The sequence below is a fragment of the Ascidia mentula genome, chromosome 3 (assembly GCF_947561715.1).
Source record: "Ascidia mentula chromosome 3, kaAscMent1.1, whole genome shotgun sequence".
NCBI lineage: Eukaryota > Metazoa > Chordata > Ascidiacea > Phlebobranchia > Ascidiidae > Ascidia > Ascidia mentula.
In genome coordinates, this window is record NC_138568.1 from 1,135,391 (window position 1) to 1,155,106 (window position 19,716).

A 19,716-nucleotide genomic window follows, 5' to 3' on the forward strand; every position below is an offset into this window, starting at 1 on the left:
ACGCAACCCCCTAGGGCCTTTTATACCCCCCCTGTTCGTCATGTGATCTTCCAGGAGGCTCAACAAGTACTTGTCTGTACAGTCTCATTCAGAAGCAAAATTTTTTTTTAAAACTTTGAAGAATACTAGATCCCTATGTGAGTCACAAGACCCATCAACGGCCATTGGGAAACAAGCGAAACAGTCGCCAGATGCATTACAGCATACCTATATAGGCACAAGGAGACAAATTACATGGGTACACGGGTCGCCTAAGGTAACCTGCACATAAATGTTAAAACCAATGTTTGGTTCGCAATCACAAGTATAGGAAAATCTGTTGTTCCAAATTGTTAGAAAGGCGGACAAACTTGTACAATTAACATTTGCGTAAGAGACAATTAAAGACGAAACTCAATGAACCACAAAGCAAAAAAACAATATCATTCGTGTTTCATTGAAAAAAAAAAACGCCCCTTGACTGTCCGACACATAAAAACATACAATGCAAATGCAACAATATTTCATGCAATCGCATGATTGGCAAGATCGTCCCACAGCGCAGGTCCTTATATGGCAATCACAGCTATCGTATTAAGATCATAGGGTTCACAGCCTTGGCATTGCAGCCAAGCTGGATCAGCCACTTTTTCCTGACAAGTTGGAGCGAGATTTGAAAAATCAAGCTCCCGGTGAGGTTTGAATTCAAAAGTGCAAATAACATATAGAAGTTGGATAAAGCACAGAAAAGTTTGAAGAATATTTACAGAGCATTTGGGAATGTATTGTGCTCATGACATGGGGTAGAAATGAATTTTAACGAATCTTCTCGTGGATTCGGTTCCACTCTTTTGTCCTCATGTTCAGCATAGAAGCGAGATCAGATTTGAAACCTGACGATGAAAAGTTTAGGATTAAAAGTTGAAGTAGGTCAAAGGTTATGATTGGATTGTGGTGTCACATCTACCCTGACGAGAAGACGATACGTTGGAAATTAATCGTGACGTGACGGTATATCGCCATGACACGATACAAGGCGTGGGTAATCACGTGACTTTAAGGATGAAAAAGGGGAATATTCTCCACCTCCTGTATTTACAAACAAACGAGTTCTCGAATTATTAACAGACTTTTTTAGAATTAATCGTTTTCATTCTACTTGGTAAGAGATACAAAAACGTGCATTGACCACAGACACTAAAAATTTTAAATCGTTGACAATATTAAAACTTGGCCAGAATGAAAAAATGCCTATTACGATACCGATGATATAAGTTAACTGAATTTTGAATGAGTTTTGTCGCCTGGTTGTAAATCTCTGGCCTTCATTCCAGTATTTAAAAATCACCCGATAACAGCAAGGTTTCATAATATTTATGTGGTATTTTGTGAAGTTCGATCATCAAAAGTTTCGTTACAAACTTTACTGACATGAAACGATAATCGTTACTTCTACACTAACATTGATACAGAGTTGCGGGAAATTATCAACGGTTACAGTCAAGTAACTGCGTTGGAAAGTTTTATTTGTACTTGAGGTCAAAATAAACGCTGTTACTGATATTGCTGGATTTTTGTGAACTCCAAATGGCGTACATGACTTTTAATAAATGTAAATTTGCAAGCACCCATATCTTACGTCGTATTGTTTGTGTAACCAAGTTGTAGTAAAGGAACAACCGACTATAAAAAATGTCGCAAGTGCATCAAACAATTCGGTAAAACTATTATTTAAAGTAAAAATGTTAAAATGCTTCTGGTTCTATAAGTCAGTTGAGATTGTTGAAATAAATCGTCGGACGTGGCCCTTAACCAAACAATGGTTTCACAAACATACAAACGAGACTGACTCTGATGCACCATCTCGCGGTTAAACATTTGCGGAAAAGACGCCAGTAGGTGGAACAAGAGGTTTCAGGGAAATATTCAAACTTCATGTTTAATCGATGAAGTAAGAGGAAACCAACAATAACAGAATTTGTAAACATGTTGCAAAAAACAAGATCTATAGAACTAAACATCGCCAGTGAAAAATACTGTAGCGAAACGAATTATTACAGAAGAAAGTGGTCCTACGCTGCTTGAAGCATATACCCAAATAACTTGACTCTCTTTTGCTGATTTCTCGCCATTGTGTTTAACCATTGTTTTTTGTCTTCTTGCTTAGCATTTTCTTCAATTGTACGCCTTTAGCGTCCTTTTTCAATAAAAAAAAAAATGTTTAATCGATGAACCTCAAGCTACAGTGGAAACTAAATTAATAAGTTTTCAAATTAAGCTAAATCTCAGGGCCATTGTGACCAACAAAAAGTTAAAGGATCTGAAGTTTTACATCTATTTGTAAATTACCGTATTGTAACACATTATTGGGAAAATCTATGTGGTTGGCTCAGTGCTAAACTTCGTGTCCCCTTGTATTTTTCTTCTTCGCATTAACTGTTCGGTATACACCAAAATAACACTATTTTTGAATGCTTTGTAAACTGCGCCCTTCTGTGTGCCCGATTTGTAATTTATCGATGCAAATACGCTAAGAGGCAACCAACAACAGCAGAATTTGTTAACATGTTACAATCAACAAGATCCACAGAATTAAACATAGCTAGTGAGAAACACCGTACCGAACCGAATTATTATACAAGACAGTGGTCCTACGCTACTTGACATGAAGCCTACCCATGTAACTTGACTCTTGTGCTGATTTCTCGCCATTATGTTTAACCCTTGTTGCCTTTTTTTGTCTTCTTGCTTCGCCTTTTCTTTAATTGTACGCCTTTAGCGTCCTTTTATCATATAAAAAAATGTTTTATCGATAAAACGTCATTAGGAAAACTTCTTACCAGTTTACGAGGGAGTTGATCTCCACAAAATAATTCCAATCGATCAATCATATTTACTTGCATTTGTTAAACCCAAATATAAGAGATGGATTGAAGTGGAGAGTGGGAGTTTGTGATGCATCTTTTAACCAAGAGCAGCAACAGTCAACTTTGGCTTCTACAATGCAACGGATTGGTTATTTCATACATCGTTTAACTATAATAACAGTAGTGTCGATGAAAGTTTTTTTGTGATTTAAAATTATTTCATGGAGCAAATATTTTGTGACGTGTACTTATTTCCATAAACGCAACATCCACTCAAACATAATAAAATACTTCTATTCAGTCAAGTTTGTTTGTGTGATTTTATTTTAAATCTTAAGCCACATAAACTGAAAATACATGGTAGGTATTGGGTGATGTTGACTTTTTTATATTAACCCAGTGGTGGGAACCTGAGGCTTGCACATGACACAAGCTTTAATACAAGACAACCCATGAGGTAAACATATTATTATCGTGTTAGTATCAAATAGCAATGAGAGTTTGTACGTGTAACAAATAGTTTTCATACTTACAGGGTCTGGCAGGTTATGAAATTTTACTTCGAAGTCTTCATCTATGGACCACTGACCGACTTTAAGTTCATCTTGTATATTGTGAACACACTTGAGAAAGGTTTCTGCCACATCACCACGTATGTGATTATATTTAAGATACAACTTCCTTATCTGAAAAGAAAAGGTGGAATTAGGAAATTAGTTTAGACAAATGTGTCATTAAAAGATGAAAACAAATATAATTGCTGGTAAAATAAAAAACATCGACCTATTGGGTTTCATCAGTGCAGCTAGTGGCTAACTAGCCAGACATAGATTATTCCATTTCGTTAGCACTACTGTCTGCAGCTCACTAATCATTATTGCCTCATTGCTTATGTTAATATTAATTGTTGTTGTACCTTATGTTTTTCTACCCTGCTGGTTTGGATGGGGTTTACCATGTGACCTTGTGAGTTGATGATTTTGAGGTCTATGTGCTAGTGCTTAGTGCATTGTGTAAATGTATTGCTATAAGTTAGGTGCATGGTTGTAGCAAGTTGTTCTGTTTAATTGTTAACATTAAATTGTATACTTATTTTATGATTCTATTTCAATAAGGTTATATTTGCATGAGACAAAATAAAAATCCCTGGAATATTAGATAATGACTCCAATGCCACAAGATACGGTCGAATCAAATTGCCGAAAAAGTTTAAACAGGGAAACAAAAATTCCCAGCAAAGAACTACAGGTTCTCCAAAAATAATTACATTGCTGTTACCTATGGTCGAATTGTACAAAAACATATACTGAAAGTTTGCCACACATTTCTACGAAAAAGGACTTTCTTTGGATATATTAATTAAAAATTATTTATCTGAATACGCATTTGTGCAGTAAAAAGAATGCAAAGTTTTTCATAATTAATAGATATTGCCTGTGAGTCTTGGCCTCTTGTACCCCCTTCCTCTGGACACAACTATGTATGTTGGTATCATGAGATGCAATATGGAAGGTGTCATTGAATGGGAAATGCATTCAGCACAGACGCATGTGTGCTTGTTTTGCACAGGTTTAGTGTAATGTTTAGTGGTCTTTAAATTTAAACAATCAGCCACGTAAAGGCTTAAAAGTTTTGTACAAAATGCAGTAGCATGTCCATATTTGCAAAAATATTCGGCCGAAACCAAATAATTATAAAAATCTTAGTTTCGGTCGAACAAATTCGGCAAACCGAACTTTCAGTGCATCCCTTATAGCTTCATATTTAAATAAATTTAGTGCATCACAAACGATAATCCAGAACATCCAAGTGTGATGACCCTAAAAAGTTTGGAAACCACTGGTCTAACATACAACTTACTGGTTTCTTAAGTTGTGATATGGAATTTGCAATCTTACAGATTCCACCACTTGTCATCTTACAACGCCCCAGAGACAGATCCTCAATCCACTGAATACATGAAGCAATAGCAGATGCACTTTCATCATCAACTGTGTTCGAATCAAGATTCAACGACGTCATCTGAAACAAAAGAAAAATTGCTGGAATCAGATTTTATGTCAACAATACATCATTGTATCAATTATGGCGTCACAGAACCAGAACAATCACTTGGTGAATTTAATCGTTGAGCTCTGGTAGCTCAGTCAGTTAGAGAAAGAACCCGAATTACACATGGCTCCAACTTAGTAACACGTTTGTGACTTGGGTCGCAGTTGTATACTTGCAATGCCATAAGAACCAGTAAAATCAAATGGCTTATTACAAAGAATAAACAAACTTATTGAAGATTTCAGATTGCTCTTCTACGTAAGATCAAGCTTTACAAACTAACAATGCTTGTGTCTCCGCTACTTTTGCAACAAAAGTTGGTTTGTGCAACTGTGCTTGCATCACCAAAAAAACTGAAATGCATGTTTAATGATGGCCCATGCGTCATAGTTTTGTATGAAATCTATTAAAATACAAAAAAAATATTGTTTTCTTTTAAAGTTGCCCCAAAATTAAAGTTGCCACCCTGAGCAGCCCAATTTTTATGTGAGCCAATAACTATTGGTTGTGAGTCCAGAACTACTGGATCCAACTCCCTGAAACCAAAATACACCCATGTATGCTGGTATCAAAACCAAAATATAAGATGTCATTTAACAGTGCAATTACAGTGTTTGTGTTAAAAAAACAAAACATACATTCAAACCAGGGGTGTGCAACCAATATTGATGTTTTAATATAACTTCATTTAAGATATTAACATAAATTTAAATACAGTTTTCGAAGCCCTTCCAGGTTTTCAAAAAGAGTGCAGGGTGTCGATTTATGCCTTTTTCGCCTTTTTCGCCATTCTAAGTGTTCAACACTCGATGCCTCTGTTCGAATAAATGTTAAGTTACCGGTATGCAGTACCACGGAGAGACAAATGTTATTGTTATCTACAAATGGTTATAAATTGAATTACTATGATAACTTGATTAAGCCTAAAATATCGGTCACGCCAATCTTCCAACATTCACATCGATCTTACCAGTTTTCTTTTTTCGAAGATTGGACGCAAACGATTCACCTATTCACATGTAGTTGTCAATTTTTTGCCGTACATTCTGGTGGCAAAAGTGGTTCGTAGACGTTGGTGCCAGTATAAGCCGTTTAATTTCAAAGCGCAAACAATTATTTGGGAAGAAATTTTTATTTTGTGTCACTATCAAACAGCAGCGTTTAACTGATCGGTTACGTAGTGTTGAAAACCTAATGGCATCATCGTTTGGGATCCCCACCCAAAATACATTTGTCTGTTTAGATGGCTAAATAAACGTACTCGCAACAAATTTTTGGACAAAATCCATGCAAAAATTGTCACCGAAACATGTTGCATTATTACGAAACAAGTACCATTTTTTCGTTAAATCGGACCTTAAAAAAGAGACATGGCAGCCTGCAACATGCAAGGTTAACTGTTTTGCCGTTATTTAAATGTGCTGTAAGTGCAAGAATCCTGTAATCGAAATAAGCCTGGCCGTTCTTATGCGTTAGTTACCAGATACGACATTTTTACTATTCGACACATACAATAATTTTTCTCAAGATGTTTGACACGCAATAAAAAATCGACGCCCTAAAAGAGTGTACAAATACTTTCCTTTTTTTTGCTAATTGCATTACTGTAAAAAATGTTTTAAGTCTGAATATTTCCGAAAGCAGAAATGCATGTCTTGTGGTGGTGCTTGCGCCATAGTTTCATTAACTTTTACCAGTTGAATCCGGTAAATCGCAAACTTGCCAAGCTTTCTTATGAGATTAAAATGCAGTATTATAAACACTGCACATAGTTAACAGAGAAGCAAATTTACACTTCTGCATCAAAAATAACATTGCTACCTGCATTGCTGTAATAATATAACTTTATTCACAACCTAAACTGACTCAAAAATTAATGTGTCACAAACAATTCCGGAACATTTGTGTTGTGGCCCCAAAAAGTTTGGAAACCACTGGTCTAACAAACAACTTACTGGTTTGTGAAGTTTTGATATGGAATTTGCAATCTTACAGATACCAACACTTGTCATCTTGCAAGCCCCTAGAGACAGATTCTCAACCCACTGAATACATGAAGCAATAGCAGATGCACTTTCATCATCAACTGTGTTTAAATCAAGATTCAACGACGTCATCTGAAACAAAAGAAAAATTACTGAAAATAAGTTCTTATGGCAACAATATCATTGTATCAATTATAACATCACAGAGGCAGAACAATGACTTGGTGAATTTAATTGTTGAGCTCCGGTAGCTCAGTCAGTTAGAGAAAGAATCCGAATTACACATGGCTCCAACTTAGTAACACGTTTGTGACTTTGGCCGCAGTTATATGCTGGCAATGCCGCGAGACGCAATAAAATAAAATGGCTTATTACAAAGAATAAGCAAACTTATTGAAGATTTCAGATTGGCCCTTCTAGGTAATGTTTTTAATGATGGCACATGCGCCATAGTTTTGTTTGAAATCAATAAAAATACCAAAAAAATATTGTTTTCTTTTAAAGTTGCCTGATGTCACCCTGAGCAGCCTAATTTTTATGTGAGCCAATAATCATTGACTGGGAGTCCGGACCTACTGGATTCCACTCCCCTAAACCTAGATACACCCATGTATGCTGGTATCAAAAGCTGAATATATAAGATGTTATTTAACAGCAATTAAAGTGTTTGTGTTGAAAAAACCAATATTAATGTTTTAATATAACTTTATTTAAACATAACATTAAATTTGGATTTCTAAGCCCTTCTTGGCTTTTATGAAAGAGAGTGTAAGAATACTTTCCTATTTTTTGCTATTCCATTACTGTAAAAAACGTTGCAAGTATGAATGTTTTCGAAAGCAGAAATGTGTGTTTTGTGGTGGTGCATGCGCCATAGTTTTCATAGTTTTTACCAGTTGAATCTGGTGAATTGCAAACTTGCCAAGCTTTTTTAAGCCAGAAGTATTATATACACTATACGTAGTAAACAGAGGAGCAAATTTACACTTCTGCGTCTAAAATAATGTTGCAACCTGCATTGCTGTAATATATAACTTTATTCACAACCTAAACTGACCACTGGTCAAACATACAACTTACTGGTTTCTTAAGTTGTGATATGGAATTTGCAATCTTACAGATTCCACCACTTGTCATCTTACAACCCTCCAAAGACAGATTCTCAATCCCCTGGATACATGAAGCAATAGCAGATGCACTTTCATCATCCACTGTGTTCCAATCAAGTTTCAACGATGTCATCTGAAGAAAGAGGAGTTAAAATTTATTATTGTAGTAGTTACTATGTGCTGAGTGGCCTTTTGCCAATGTCCTTTTGTGGTAACATGCATACAAGCATCACATTACTATTAGGTCAAAATATCAAAATATACAAAACACTACTTGCATATCTTAAACTTGCATTTAGTACGACAAACATGCTCACTTTTTAATACATAGAAAGTACTCTAACATTTTCTTCTTTTATTGCATTTTGTTATAACAATTATCGCTTGAGCTAACATAATATTAAGTTTTTTGATGAATCAAGCAGCTAAAACTCACATAAAAAATGTAAATAATAAACAGAACCAATTTATTAACTTCCCCTATTTTTGAAGACTTTACGAATTTAGCTAATATACCTTCTGTTTTATTGCGCCAGCAACTTCATGTATTATATTCCTACCAACATTGCTCATGGTAAGTTTAAGTGTTGGAGGAAATAAATGCAAAACACATGACAAAGCAAAAGCTCGTTCATCACCTTGAACTAGAAGCTGGTGTGGAATGGAATCAATCTGGTAAAAAAATATTAGTTTGGAATTGTTTACATAAAGTTTTTCATCCACTAAATATGGATATTTCCAAAAAAATTGTTTTTTTTGACACAGATGACTGGATAAAGTTGTACATGTTAATTTAACTTAAACATATCTAAAACCTTGTGTAAAATCCAGATTCACACACAACATTATTATAACAAGGTTTACAACCTCAAACACTGAATCAACAAATTTGGATGTTATGTTCTCTTTCTTTGCTGATGTCTGGAAAACAAATTAATCTTTGTCAAACACTACATATTGACAAACTACATTTTTCACATAGAATGTAAAGTAGAAAAGAAAGATTATCAAGCATTCTAAAAATATTTATTTGTTTGCAAATGCATCTACAATGGTAATTTCATCATTCAATAAATGTGTTTTTAAATTTTTCCTTGGCAAAATGTTAAGCGCTAATAACCTTTGAAATGCAAGGAATAAGATCACATTTTCCAATGTTACGGATGCCCTTATCTGATATTTTAAACTTGGATGTGTAAAGCTTGTTAACATTTTTGTGGACAGCTTCATCCATGATGAATGGTAATTGAGATTTTGAAACCAGAGTTCCACTGATATCCAAAGATTCCATCTGCAATAATTGAAACATGTGGTTTTACACAAGAAATATTTAAAAGCCAAAAATAGCGAAGTCTGTTAGACAGAAAAAAAAATTAAGAATACTTTTCAAAATTAAATTCCAGCGTATAATCATTCCATCGCATAAAAATAATGATATAATTTAGTTCAGAGGTCAGCAATTCACAGCTATGCAGCCACACATGGCTCCTTTACTTTACTTTTCTCGTTCTATATGGCAACATCATATAGAAAAAAAAACAATAATTTTTAGTTTGTGGAATAACTATACATAAAAAAAATATGCCTAACCACTTTTATGTTTTTGCAGATCCGAAATGGAGTTTCGTACAAAACAGTGCTTACTCTATTTAAACATTCCCAAATTGGTTAAATTAGTTGAAGTCTTGCTTTAAAATTAGGAATTTATGGAAGACATATCTTTATTGGAGAACCACTGGTCTAACATACAACTTACTGGTTTCTGAAGATGTGATATGGAATTTGCAATCTCACAGATTCCACCACTTGTCATGTCACAACTCTCCAGAGACAGATTCTCAATCCACTGAATACATGAAGCAATAGCAGATGCACTTTCATCATTAACTGTGTTCTCATCAAGTTTCAAAGACGTCATCTGAAAAAAGTGAAATTAAAAAAAATATTACATTGTAAGATTTACTTATGTAGCTTCACAAAAGACAAATAAATTTAGTTTTAAACACTTTATTTGCAAGGTGTGCATGGGTAAATTTTGATGATTATTCCTGTTTAAGTTTTAGTAGCATTTTTTCATATTTACTAAAAGCCTGCGATTGTGCATTATGCCTAAAACTGCTGTTTTAAACTTGTTGACTCAATAATTGTTCCATAATACTTCACCATCATTTCATTAAATTTTGTAAGTATTAATTGCGCAATAGAGGCTTGACAAAATACGGGGATTGAAAGAAAATATTCGTTGACATTGCGAAGAAAAGTTAACAACGTTGTTTGCATCAGCGCTTGATGCGTGTACGAATGAATACAGATAAAGAAGGATGCGGCGCCTTTTAATCTGCTTCTATGTTGGGTTGCAATAATTCCAAAAACTGGTTGCCAAAACTCCAAAAACGGTTCGCAATTTGCGAACTGCTAATTCAAACCTTGTACTTGTTTAGGAAAATATATTTTTATCCAGAATAATTATTGCTACTTTTGTATAACCATATAACTTAGCTGCCAATTAGGGCTAAAATTTCAGTCACAAAACTCGAAACAAATTACTGGTTTGTGAAGTTGAGATACGGAATATGCAATCTTACAGATTCCACCACTTGTCATCTTACAACCCCGCAGAGACAGATTCTCAATCCACTGAATACATGAAGCAATAGCAGATGCACTTTCATCATCAACTGTGTTCTCACCAAGATTTAACGACGTCATCTGAAAAACGTGGAATTAAAAAATAATACTGCATTGTAAGATTTCCTTATGTAGCTTCACAGAAGACAAATATTGAGTTTATAAACAATTTATTTCCAAACAACAGGTGTGTGTGCGTCATGGCCAAATTTTGATGATTATTCCTGTTTAGGCTTCAAGGCCTGTTTACACACGAACACAGTTTGGCACGGCACGGCACGGCACAGCACAGCACAGCACAGTCTGGCACACACAGTGTTTACACTACTGGAATAATCGAGCACGACTACGGGGATTTTCCTGTGATGAACACGAAACCGACAAGTGCAAGTGACAAGTTATGTTGATAATTTTTTAAGGATGTCAGGCTTGTCTTGCATTTCTCGGCCCCGCCAGCGATATTATAGCTACAAATTGAAGTTGTTGCTATTGGCTGTACATATTCTTCAACAAAAGGCATGTACTGTTTTACATAGTTAAGGCATGTACTGTTTTACATAATTTTTTACGATGCAAGGTAACACCACAGTATGTTAAACCAAACAGCACAGATTATGAAAACAAAGATGGTATAATTGAACCAGGACAATGGTTTTCCACAGCAGCATCCAGCTGAGACGCCGTTACACACACCGCTTTGTAATGCAGTTACGTTTCATATGCTCAAAACAATCGCTCACATGTGAAACGCGGTCACATCACACAACTAAAATAATATATGTCCTCTCCTTTTAAGCAGTCGCCTTGCACTTTCGCATCAATGTGTGCCGAAATGTGCCCAACTGTGCCCGAATTTATGCTCGTCGAGCAAAAGCGAGCACATCCTAGCACAGACCGGCACATCCCATCCCAGCACAACTCAGCACACGCGCATAATAAAACAAACATGGAATCGTCTGTAGTGTAAACGGGCCTTTACTCACATTTTTTCATAATTACTAAAAAAAATTAAGATTAATTGTTTGGGGAAATAAATTTTTATCCAAAACAATTGTTACTACTTTTGTATGACCATATAAGTTAGCTGCCAATTGGGGCTAAACTTTCAGTCACAAAACTCAAAACGACTTACTGATTTCTTAAGTTGTGATATGGAATTTGCAATCTTACAGATTCCACCACTTGTCACCTTGCAACGCTGCAGAGACAGATTCTCAATCCATTGAATACATGAAGCAATAGCAGATGCACTTTCATCATCAACTGTGTTCCAATCAAGATTCAACAACGGCATCTGAAAAACATGGAATTGAAAAATAATTCTGCATCGTAAAATTTTCTTATGTAGCTTCACAAGTGACAAATGTTGAGTTTTTAAACATTTTATTTCCAAACAACAGGTGTGCATGTGTCTTGGCCAAATTTTGATGATTATTCCTGTTCAAGTTTTAGTCACATTTTTTCATAATTACTAAAAAAATTTAAGATTAATTGTTTGGGGAAATAAATTTTTATCCAAAACAATTGTTACTACTTTTGTATTACCATATAAGTTAGCTGCCAATTTGGGCTAAAGTTTCAGTCACAAAAGTGAAAAAAAATTTACTGGTTTCTTATGTTGTGATATGGAATTTGCAATCTTACAGATTCCACCACTTGTCATCTCACAATTCCACAGAGACAGATTCTCAACCCACTGAATACATGAAGCAATAGCAGATGCACTTTCATCATCAACTCTGTTCCAATCAAGTTTCAACGACGTCATCTGAAGAAAGAGGAGTTAAAATTTATTATTGCATTGTAAGATTTCCAAATATTTAGTTTTTCAACACTTTGTTCGTAACAAGGGGTGCATGTGTCATGGCCAAGTTTAGATGATTATTCCTGTGTATGTTTCAGTCACATTTGTTTTATTTACTTAAAAAAATGAATATTACTTGTGTAGAGAAACATATTTTCGTCCAGAACAATTGTTTCTACTTTTGTATGTCCTTAAAATAAATTGGCTGCCATGAGTGGCTAAAATTTCAGTCACAAAGCTCAAAAACAACTTACTGGTTTCTTAAGTTGTGATATGGAATTTGCAATCTTACAGATTCCACCACTTGTCATCTTACAACCCCACAGAGACAGATTCTCAATCCACCGAATACATGAAGCAATAGCAGATGCAATTTCATCATCAACTGTGCGAAGTTGCAGCTTTCTCAACTGAAACGAATATTCACACTTATTTTAGTGGTGAACATGGTGCTGTAAAGCAAATTTATGTCTCTCTGATAATTTCAAAAGAAAGTTTTCTATGTTATTAAAAGGAGAATTTTTTTTCAATAATGTCATACCTGTATACGTTGACATAACTGATTCAACAAAACTTTCAAACTTCCATGATAAAAACGACAAGTTCCTAAAACTTTTATGTTGTACGATTTTGGGGATTTGTTTAAAACACCAACAATACTATAAACATCAGTTGGAAGTAATTTATCTTCTAGACTAAAAGTTACTGGCAACAAATTTAGACTGTCTTTATCAAATGCTTCGATGCCAGCTTCATGTAACCATGAGAAAATTCGCAAAAGCATTTTTTCCTCAACTTTTTCTTTTTGTAGTTCGTCGCGACAGAACACCTTAAGTAGGTTTTTTTTCTCAGCAACTTCTTTGTACTTTATGTTGCTGAAACAAACTTTTGCAACCTCATTAGCCTCATCATTACAAAGTCCGAAAACAAACTTTGCAACAACTTCCCATCTGTTTGTTTTTAGTTGGGGAAGCAGTTCAGAAAACTCATCAACACTCAAAAAAAAGACAAGGTAACAAGCAGCGAAATATTCCTGCCATATCAAATGTGAGAAGTAGCTCTTAATATCAGAATCCAAAAACGTCATGTTCCAATTCTCCTCAGTCACGAATGTTGTAAGAAGCCCCCTTAATGTCTCTGGCTCAATGCCTGCTTGTCTCAGGTCATCCTGAGTAAAAACAAGTTTGCTATCTTTAAAACCATTCCACGCTAATCTAGCTATTTTGTTTAAATATTCTTCTTTTTTAATTTCTTTTCTCCTGATAAAGTCCTGCTTAAAATAGTATCTGAATCCATTTGCAAAAACATGAGTTAGAGAGTGGTATCGGCTGTCACCACCCTCTTCAAGACTTTTCCAGATGACAAAAGCAATAAAAATGCATTTTGCTGGGACATAGCAAGAATATGAGAAGTTCGGATTGCTTTTTATGATATTCCACACTTCAGCACCCCTATCTTCACAAATCTGTTTGCAAAGATTTTCTTGCGATTTTTCATTAAGACCCATAACCTCAGCAACAAACATTGGTCGATGTTCTGCTTCAATTGAGAAAAAGTGCTTCTGCCGTGAAGTGAAAACTTTCTTTGCATCTTTGAGCAATTCACCCATCATGAGAGCATAGATATAAAGTAATGGATTATTCTCTTTTGTGGGATCGACTGCTTTGTATTTTAAATTCCAATCTGCTGCAGCTTCATCTAAGCCATCCATAGTAATAAATACATTTGCTGACTGTAGTACGTTGAGAAAAAAAGCTTCATTGTTTTTCTGTATTGGTGATTTTGTGTAGGAGTCCAACGATAATGAGTTTTTCAACAAAAAATCAACAAATGTTGTGGTAGTATCAAAGTCAATCTTTTTCACTGAAATGTAGAAACAGTATTGGGTTTTATTAAAATTCTCCATTGCACCATCCATTGCTTTTTCAGTTATAACCTTGGAAAGTGTGGTTTTTCCAATTCCTGGCTGTCCAATTAATGCAACAGTGTTGGAATATGCTGGCTTTTTCTGAATATTTGCTGCTGTTTCTGCTCTTACAAACAATTCCTCAACTGATACTTTACTGTCCTGTTTCAAGTCTACTCTTTTATATTCTTTTCTCCTGTTGTAATGTCCATCATCCTCATAGTAGGACTCTGTAGATCCGGCAGGGTTCACCGCTTTTGTTGGTTTATCTGTTATTTCCAGTGAACAAACTTCAATTTGCTGTTGAGTCAAAACATGAAAGCTTGTGGTTGTGCATTGGTCTTTAGCACTTTTTTGCAGCAAATCTTGAATCAGCTTGAGGTCATCTAAAATAAAATTATGACATAGAATTTCTATATGTCACATGTCTTACAAATAAAAAACATAGATTAAACACACAAGGATGTTTCATTCATTTGCAAGCTTATTCAGCTATCAGTTGATTTACAAATAACAAGCAAACAAACAAAACTTTATGTGATAAATCCTAAGTTGCTTGTTTTTTAAGTTTTGAAAAGATTCATTAAGCCATACAGCTATCAGAAGATTTTGACAGCATTATTTCTTATCAGCACATTAACAACTATTTATTACAACAAAATCTTGCCATATTTCATACTACCTACCCGGGATGATTTCATCAAGTTTGTTGCCAATTGAAGTGTTTCCAAAAATGTCTGTAATATTAAAGGCACCTTTAAAAAAAACCCAAAACAGAATTACTTTATAACTTACTTATATCACGCCCTGCTGTTTGAAATGTGGTGTTTCCTGTAAAACTACTATCGGTTACTTGAGCGATTGTTTGGGGATCAATTCCTTGTCCCCAGTTATGCAAAGTTGGTTGTGCACTTCGATCAGGAATCATTCCTCTTGGGTGCATAACAGCTTGATGGGAATTCCTCAATCGTGGTGGATAGTATTGGTTATAGAATGGATACCATCCACCAGAATGTTGGAAAGGTGAATATCCTGTGGAATTGGGGTAAGGTTGTTGTACATTGGTTGCCTGTGGGATTCCTTGACCTGGTTGAGTTGACTGAGGATTGTTTGTTTGTCCAACATCAAGAGGCAAGGTATCCTATAACGATAGAAAAACAAACATTATTATGTTTTTACTAGTTATGTGCTGCACCAGATCTGGGTACTTAAACCCCGGTCGGGTGTGTTTTCAGTATTCGCCCCCGGTCAGGTAATAAACTTGGATTTACAGGATGGCTGCAGAAGCATTTATGTCAAAACAAAGCAAGATTATTCCTTTTAGGACCTTCATGCACAAAATACTACTTGCTGGCTGGCACAATGATGGCTTGTTTGTTGCTAATTACATTCTTGCTTTATTGTGTGTTGTGCCTCAACAAGTTACTTAGTATGTTATAAATAAGTCTGGTGCCAAACCGAATGTTGGCTCAATTATCAAATCTGTGTGTACCTGAATTAAAGCCAATATTTATTAGAAAGTACAATAATACTTGGGTGTCATGGGTGATATAACGTTAAGCTTTTTTGGTGCTTTACCACATCATCTTTAATGATACCACACTGCTACAAACACTACCAAAACAGACGTATTTGTTTTTCCCATTGTTTTATCAGCACCTACATGAAAAATGTAATTGAAAAGACTTTTTGCTTGTAATGAAATACTGATCATTTAAAACCATATCAATTCATAGTACAAGTGTTACTAAAACACAAAAGTGCAAGTCTTATTACAACGTGGCCACTGAAAAAAGACGTTTCGTCCGTGAACTGACGAAAAATTACACTTGTTTCGTAACAATGCAACATGTTTGGTAACAATACCAAATGTTCGGTACCAATGCTCCCTGTTTGCAAACAATGGCGAAAGCAAGCACGATGCGGTTTTTAGGTCAACGTCAAAGAAAATTTCTGGTTTTCACGCGGATTTTGACAAAAAAATACAGTGGCGTTTGTTTAGTTATCACAAAAGACCAAAATATTTCACAAAAGGGGGGGTCCAGACCCCTCGGACCCCCCCCCCCTGGATACGCCCATGCAAACATGTAATTACATTATTACATTATCGTAATGTTTTTCCCTATAAATAGGCCATTGTTCCTTTGTATGGGTAATTTAGATTGTTGAAAGTTTACCAAAATGTGTTTGCAACTCAACTGTATCAAAACAATCGTAGCTTAAGCAACATACTTTCACGCATAATACTTTGCATAATACTTTACACACGAATATATTTGGAGTTCAAACAAAAGACAATTTTTGATTATTTATGTTAGCATACATTTGCAGAAAGGTTGCTGAATCTCAGCACAAACAAGTTGTTTCTGAAAGGATTTGAATGGTCCTCTTTAATTTGTTGGACACATGACAAACTAACATCAACAAAACTTATTATTCTTCACGCAGCAACTATTTGTGCTATGCAAAGTGGAGCCCATAATATGAATTGTGTATAAGCTGCAGACAGATGGCCACTGTTTCAATCTAAAAGGTTTCATACCACTATTCTTCCCAAATATTTCAAATACACAAGGTTTAGAACAAACCATAAAAGTTATTTTACATTCCACACAAATATGAATTCCAAATGTCAAATATTTGTTCCAAAAAATGATTTTCTTTATGTGTAAACACTACACATTTTTGCTATGCTGGTAAAACACATGCTTGGTTGGATTTGATCAATAATTATCCACATCTGGCTAGTCCAGGACTTTTTTATACAGTTGCTAGTGTTTTGAAGTAGTGATATATAGAAACTTTAGTTTGCCAAGTTCTTTAGGCCAAATCAACAATCTTGATGAATCTTTAATTTCAGTCAAACAATTTGTTCAAATTTGGCCAAAACCAATCTTCCATGCATACATACATTCTTGAACAACAGCAATAGCAAATGACTTATGATTGTGTAGCAATAATAAACTTCTTATTAAAACAGGACATTTTGGCTTTAAGTCATAGCATTAATCATCACCAAGACCATGCATATCCATTTCAAAAATGCTGACTTAAGAGGTTAGATGATAGACACTGATAAGCCAGTTATTGGTTTGTTTATACATTACTTGGTTTTTATGCACATTAGTACTATCTGTCTGCCAGTAAAACTGACAAAAAAATTTCAAACGTGAATATAAAGGTTCACCTGGTGTCATAAATGATTCAAAGCGGGAGTGATGTATGTAGTTTTAACCAGCAACCAAAATAACCCACCGAGCTACCCAAATACAACGAGAAATGTCATTTGGCAAAGAATGCCACATCCATTAATATTCAATCAATTTGAATGGTTATAAAAAACTCTTTTAAACATAAAATTTTAAAATTATTTTTTAAAGAAGTAATCTAGACATACCGGACTTGTTTGGTTCTGTATCATTTTAGAACTGTCACCATCATAATTCTGGTCCATTCTAGTTGTTTTTTGTGGCAACTCAAAACAGTTTTGATCAAATGCAACTCTTTTTCTCTTTAATGTGTGACAAAAATTAGTTTCCACATAGTTTAAATGGTTATAAAAACTCTTTTAAACATAAAATTATTTTTAAGAAGTAATCTGGACATACCGGACTTGTTTGGTTCTGGAACATTTTAGAACTGTCACCATCATAATTCTGGTCCATTATGCTGCTTTTGATGGCAACTCGTTGATCAAATGCAACTCTTTTGGTAGAAAAAAGAAATATAACAATTCTACTTCCACCTAAACTATTAATTAAACAACAAATCAAATGAACAAAATTTTGACATTGCATTTTCACCATCTAATATAGCCGGTCTAACAATAGCTTTAATGAAGGTGGGGGTCAAGTTATGACGTCACACACAAAATTACGTCACTGTGACGTCACTAACCGAAGATATACAACGACGAAATTTCTCACCCAAACGCACACCAGATTGGAAGGTGTAGCGAACACAGGTTTGTTTTTTGCGCGGAGGATTTCGATTCGGCGATCGCTAACTGCGCGGACGATCGCAACGTTTTTTTGTATGTTAATGCATTAGCTCATGAATATTGCGCGGATTATCGGTAAATTTTCCGATCTGGCACGCACATAACGCGGACCTCTTTCTTACAAGCATGCCGACTGCCGAGGCATCGCAATCGCAAGTTCGGCAAAAGGCACAACAGCAACGAAGAAGTACATTTCTACGCTTTATTGGGCATTGACTACATAATAAAACAAACCTCTGAGGAACTTGAATTTGGGTACGATCAACCACAAGGGTGCGTAAAAATTTGCAAAAAGTGCTAAAAATAATATTCATTAGGGAGCCTTTTTCACGCTGGATCCATCATCCATACATAGGAAAGATATGAAACGAAAATGATTTTTACTGGGGTTCGCAAAAGCCCTTTCTACAGTACAGCAAATAACGCAAACTTAGTTTCACAAAAGGAAGCCGAAAGGCAAGAGAACCTTCAACTCACAAAAAAACCTACCTAGAGAATCATCAACCAGTTAACGCAAACTTTCCCATTCCCAACAACGAACTGTTTGGTGATGAAGTAAACCAAACTTTTACCTGCGGAACGAACGCTTGGTGGTGGCAATAAAAATTCAGATCGCCATGAAAGTTAGTGGATGATAGGCAACATCGCTTAAGCGCCCGACCCATGTACCTAGAAGAAAATCTGGCCAACACTGCTGTGTCAAATATCGTTCGTTACAAGGACACTGTATTTGAAAGTTAATTGCGTGTTGTTGCCAAAAGTTGCAGCCTAACAATAACCAATTACAATACAAGTGCCTGTAATAATACGCTGTGCATTTTATTGTCGTAAAAAGCGCAGTTGGTGTTGCTTTCTGCTTTAATCAATTTAAAACAGTTAAAAACCAATTACGCTTTACGCCTCGGCAAGTGTCGAAATTTGTTTATCCAACATTATTTGCACAAACGAAACAATATTGCTGAATTTACATGAAAAAGACATCAGTATTAAATAAATTGTGCTCTTAAAACGGCAATTGTAAAGAAACACGTCGTTTTCGACTCTAGACGTGTCACCACTGGGTAAGTATTTTCTACATTAAACAACACATGGTGTGTGAGTTCTGATATTAAAGAACAGAGTTTATCCGCTCTGTCACATTATTTTGCATTGTAAAATTAACAAAAAGTAACTTTGTTCTATTATGACATCAAATGTAAGATCGAAATGTGTACGTGTTATTAAATTATCTGTGGAACGCTGAACAAACACTTGGTTGCCAAACCCGTCAATGTAACATTTACGTCAATCCTCTGTAGCCGTAGGTGAAGGCAGGGTTTTTCAAACTAGGTTTGTGGCGACTAAACGTGTAGGGTCGGTAAAACAGAAAGTGGAACTTACAATACG

General features: G+C 35.2%; 1 protein-coding gene across 4 annotated transcripts; it reads right to left on the reverse strand.

Annotated features, from left to right (window-relative positions):
• Positions 1-187: 187 nt before the first annotated feature.
• Positions 188-18,075, reverse strand: LOC145896045 (NACHT, LRR and PYD domains-containing protein 4E-like). 4 transcript variants are annotated; one of them, XM_082984850.1, is made up of 21 exons: positions 17,939-18,075; positions 17,728-17,841; positions 15,126-15,471; positions 15,017-15,067; positions 12,966-14,716; positions 12,679-12,834; positions 12,227-12,388; positions 11,753-11,914; positions 10,540-10,701; positions 9,749-9,910; positions 9,113-9,283; positions 8,860-8,913; positions 8,509-8,664; positions 7,964-8,125; positions 6,854-7,015; positions 4,707-4,868; positions 3,380-3,532; positions 2,820-2,976; positions 2,656-2,762; positions 2,074-2,176; positions 188-872 (listed from the first exon to the last, which is right to left on the reverse strand). In XM_082984850.1, exons 1-18 carry the CDS (start codon positions 17,993-17,995, stop codon positions 2,944-2,946), a joined length of 4,176 nt encoding a protein of 1,391 aa, XP_082840976.1. In that variant the 5' UTR covers positions 17,996-18,075; the 3' UTR covers positions 188-872; positions 2,074-2,176; positions 2,656-2,762; positions 2,820-2,943. The 4 variants fall into 4 exon arrangements, with proteins under 4 accessions (XP_082840976.1, XP_082840975.1, XP_082840977.1 ...); XM_082984849.1 differs by lacking the exon at positions 2,074-2,176; XM_082984851.1 differs by lacking the exons at positions 2,074-2,176; positions 2,656-2,762.
• Between the last annotated feature and the right edge of the window lie 1,641 nt (positions 18,076-19,716).

What these genes read in the sequence shown, in the direction of transcription:
- LOC145896045 (XM_082984851.1), bottom strand. Translation starts at nt 17,995, where the DNA reads ATGGACCAGAATTATGATGGTGACAGTTCTAAAATGTTCCAGAACCAA. An exon ending in TTGTTGATTCAGTGTTTGAG is followed by an intron (nt 8,665 to 8,859) that starts GTTGTAAACCTT and finishes TTTTTTTACCAG; the next exon opens with ATTGATTCCATTCCACACCA. An exon ending in CTGGCGCAATAAAACAGAAG is followed by an intron (nt 8,126 to 8,508) that starts GTATATTAGCTA and finishes CTCTTTCTTCAG; the next exon opens with ATGACATCGTTGAAACTTGA.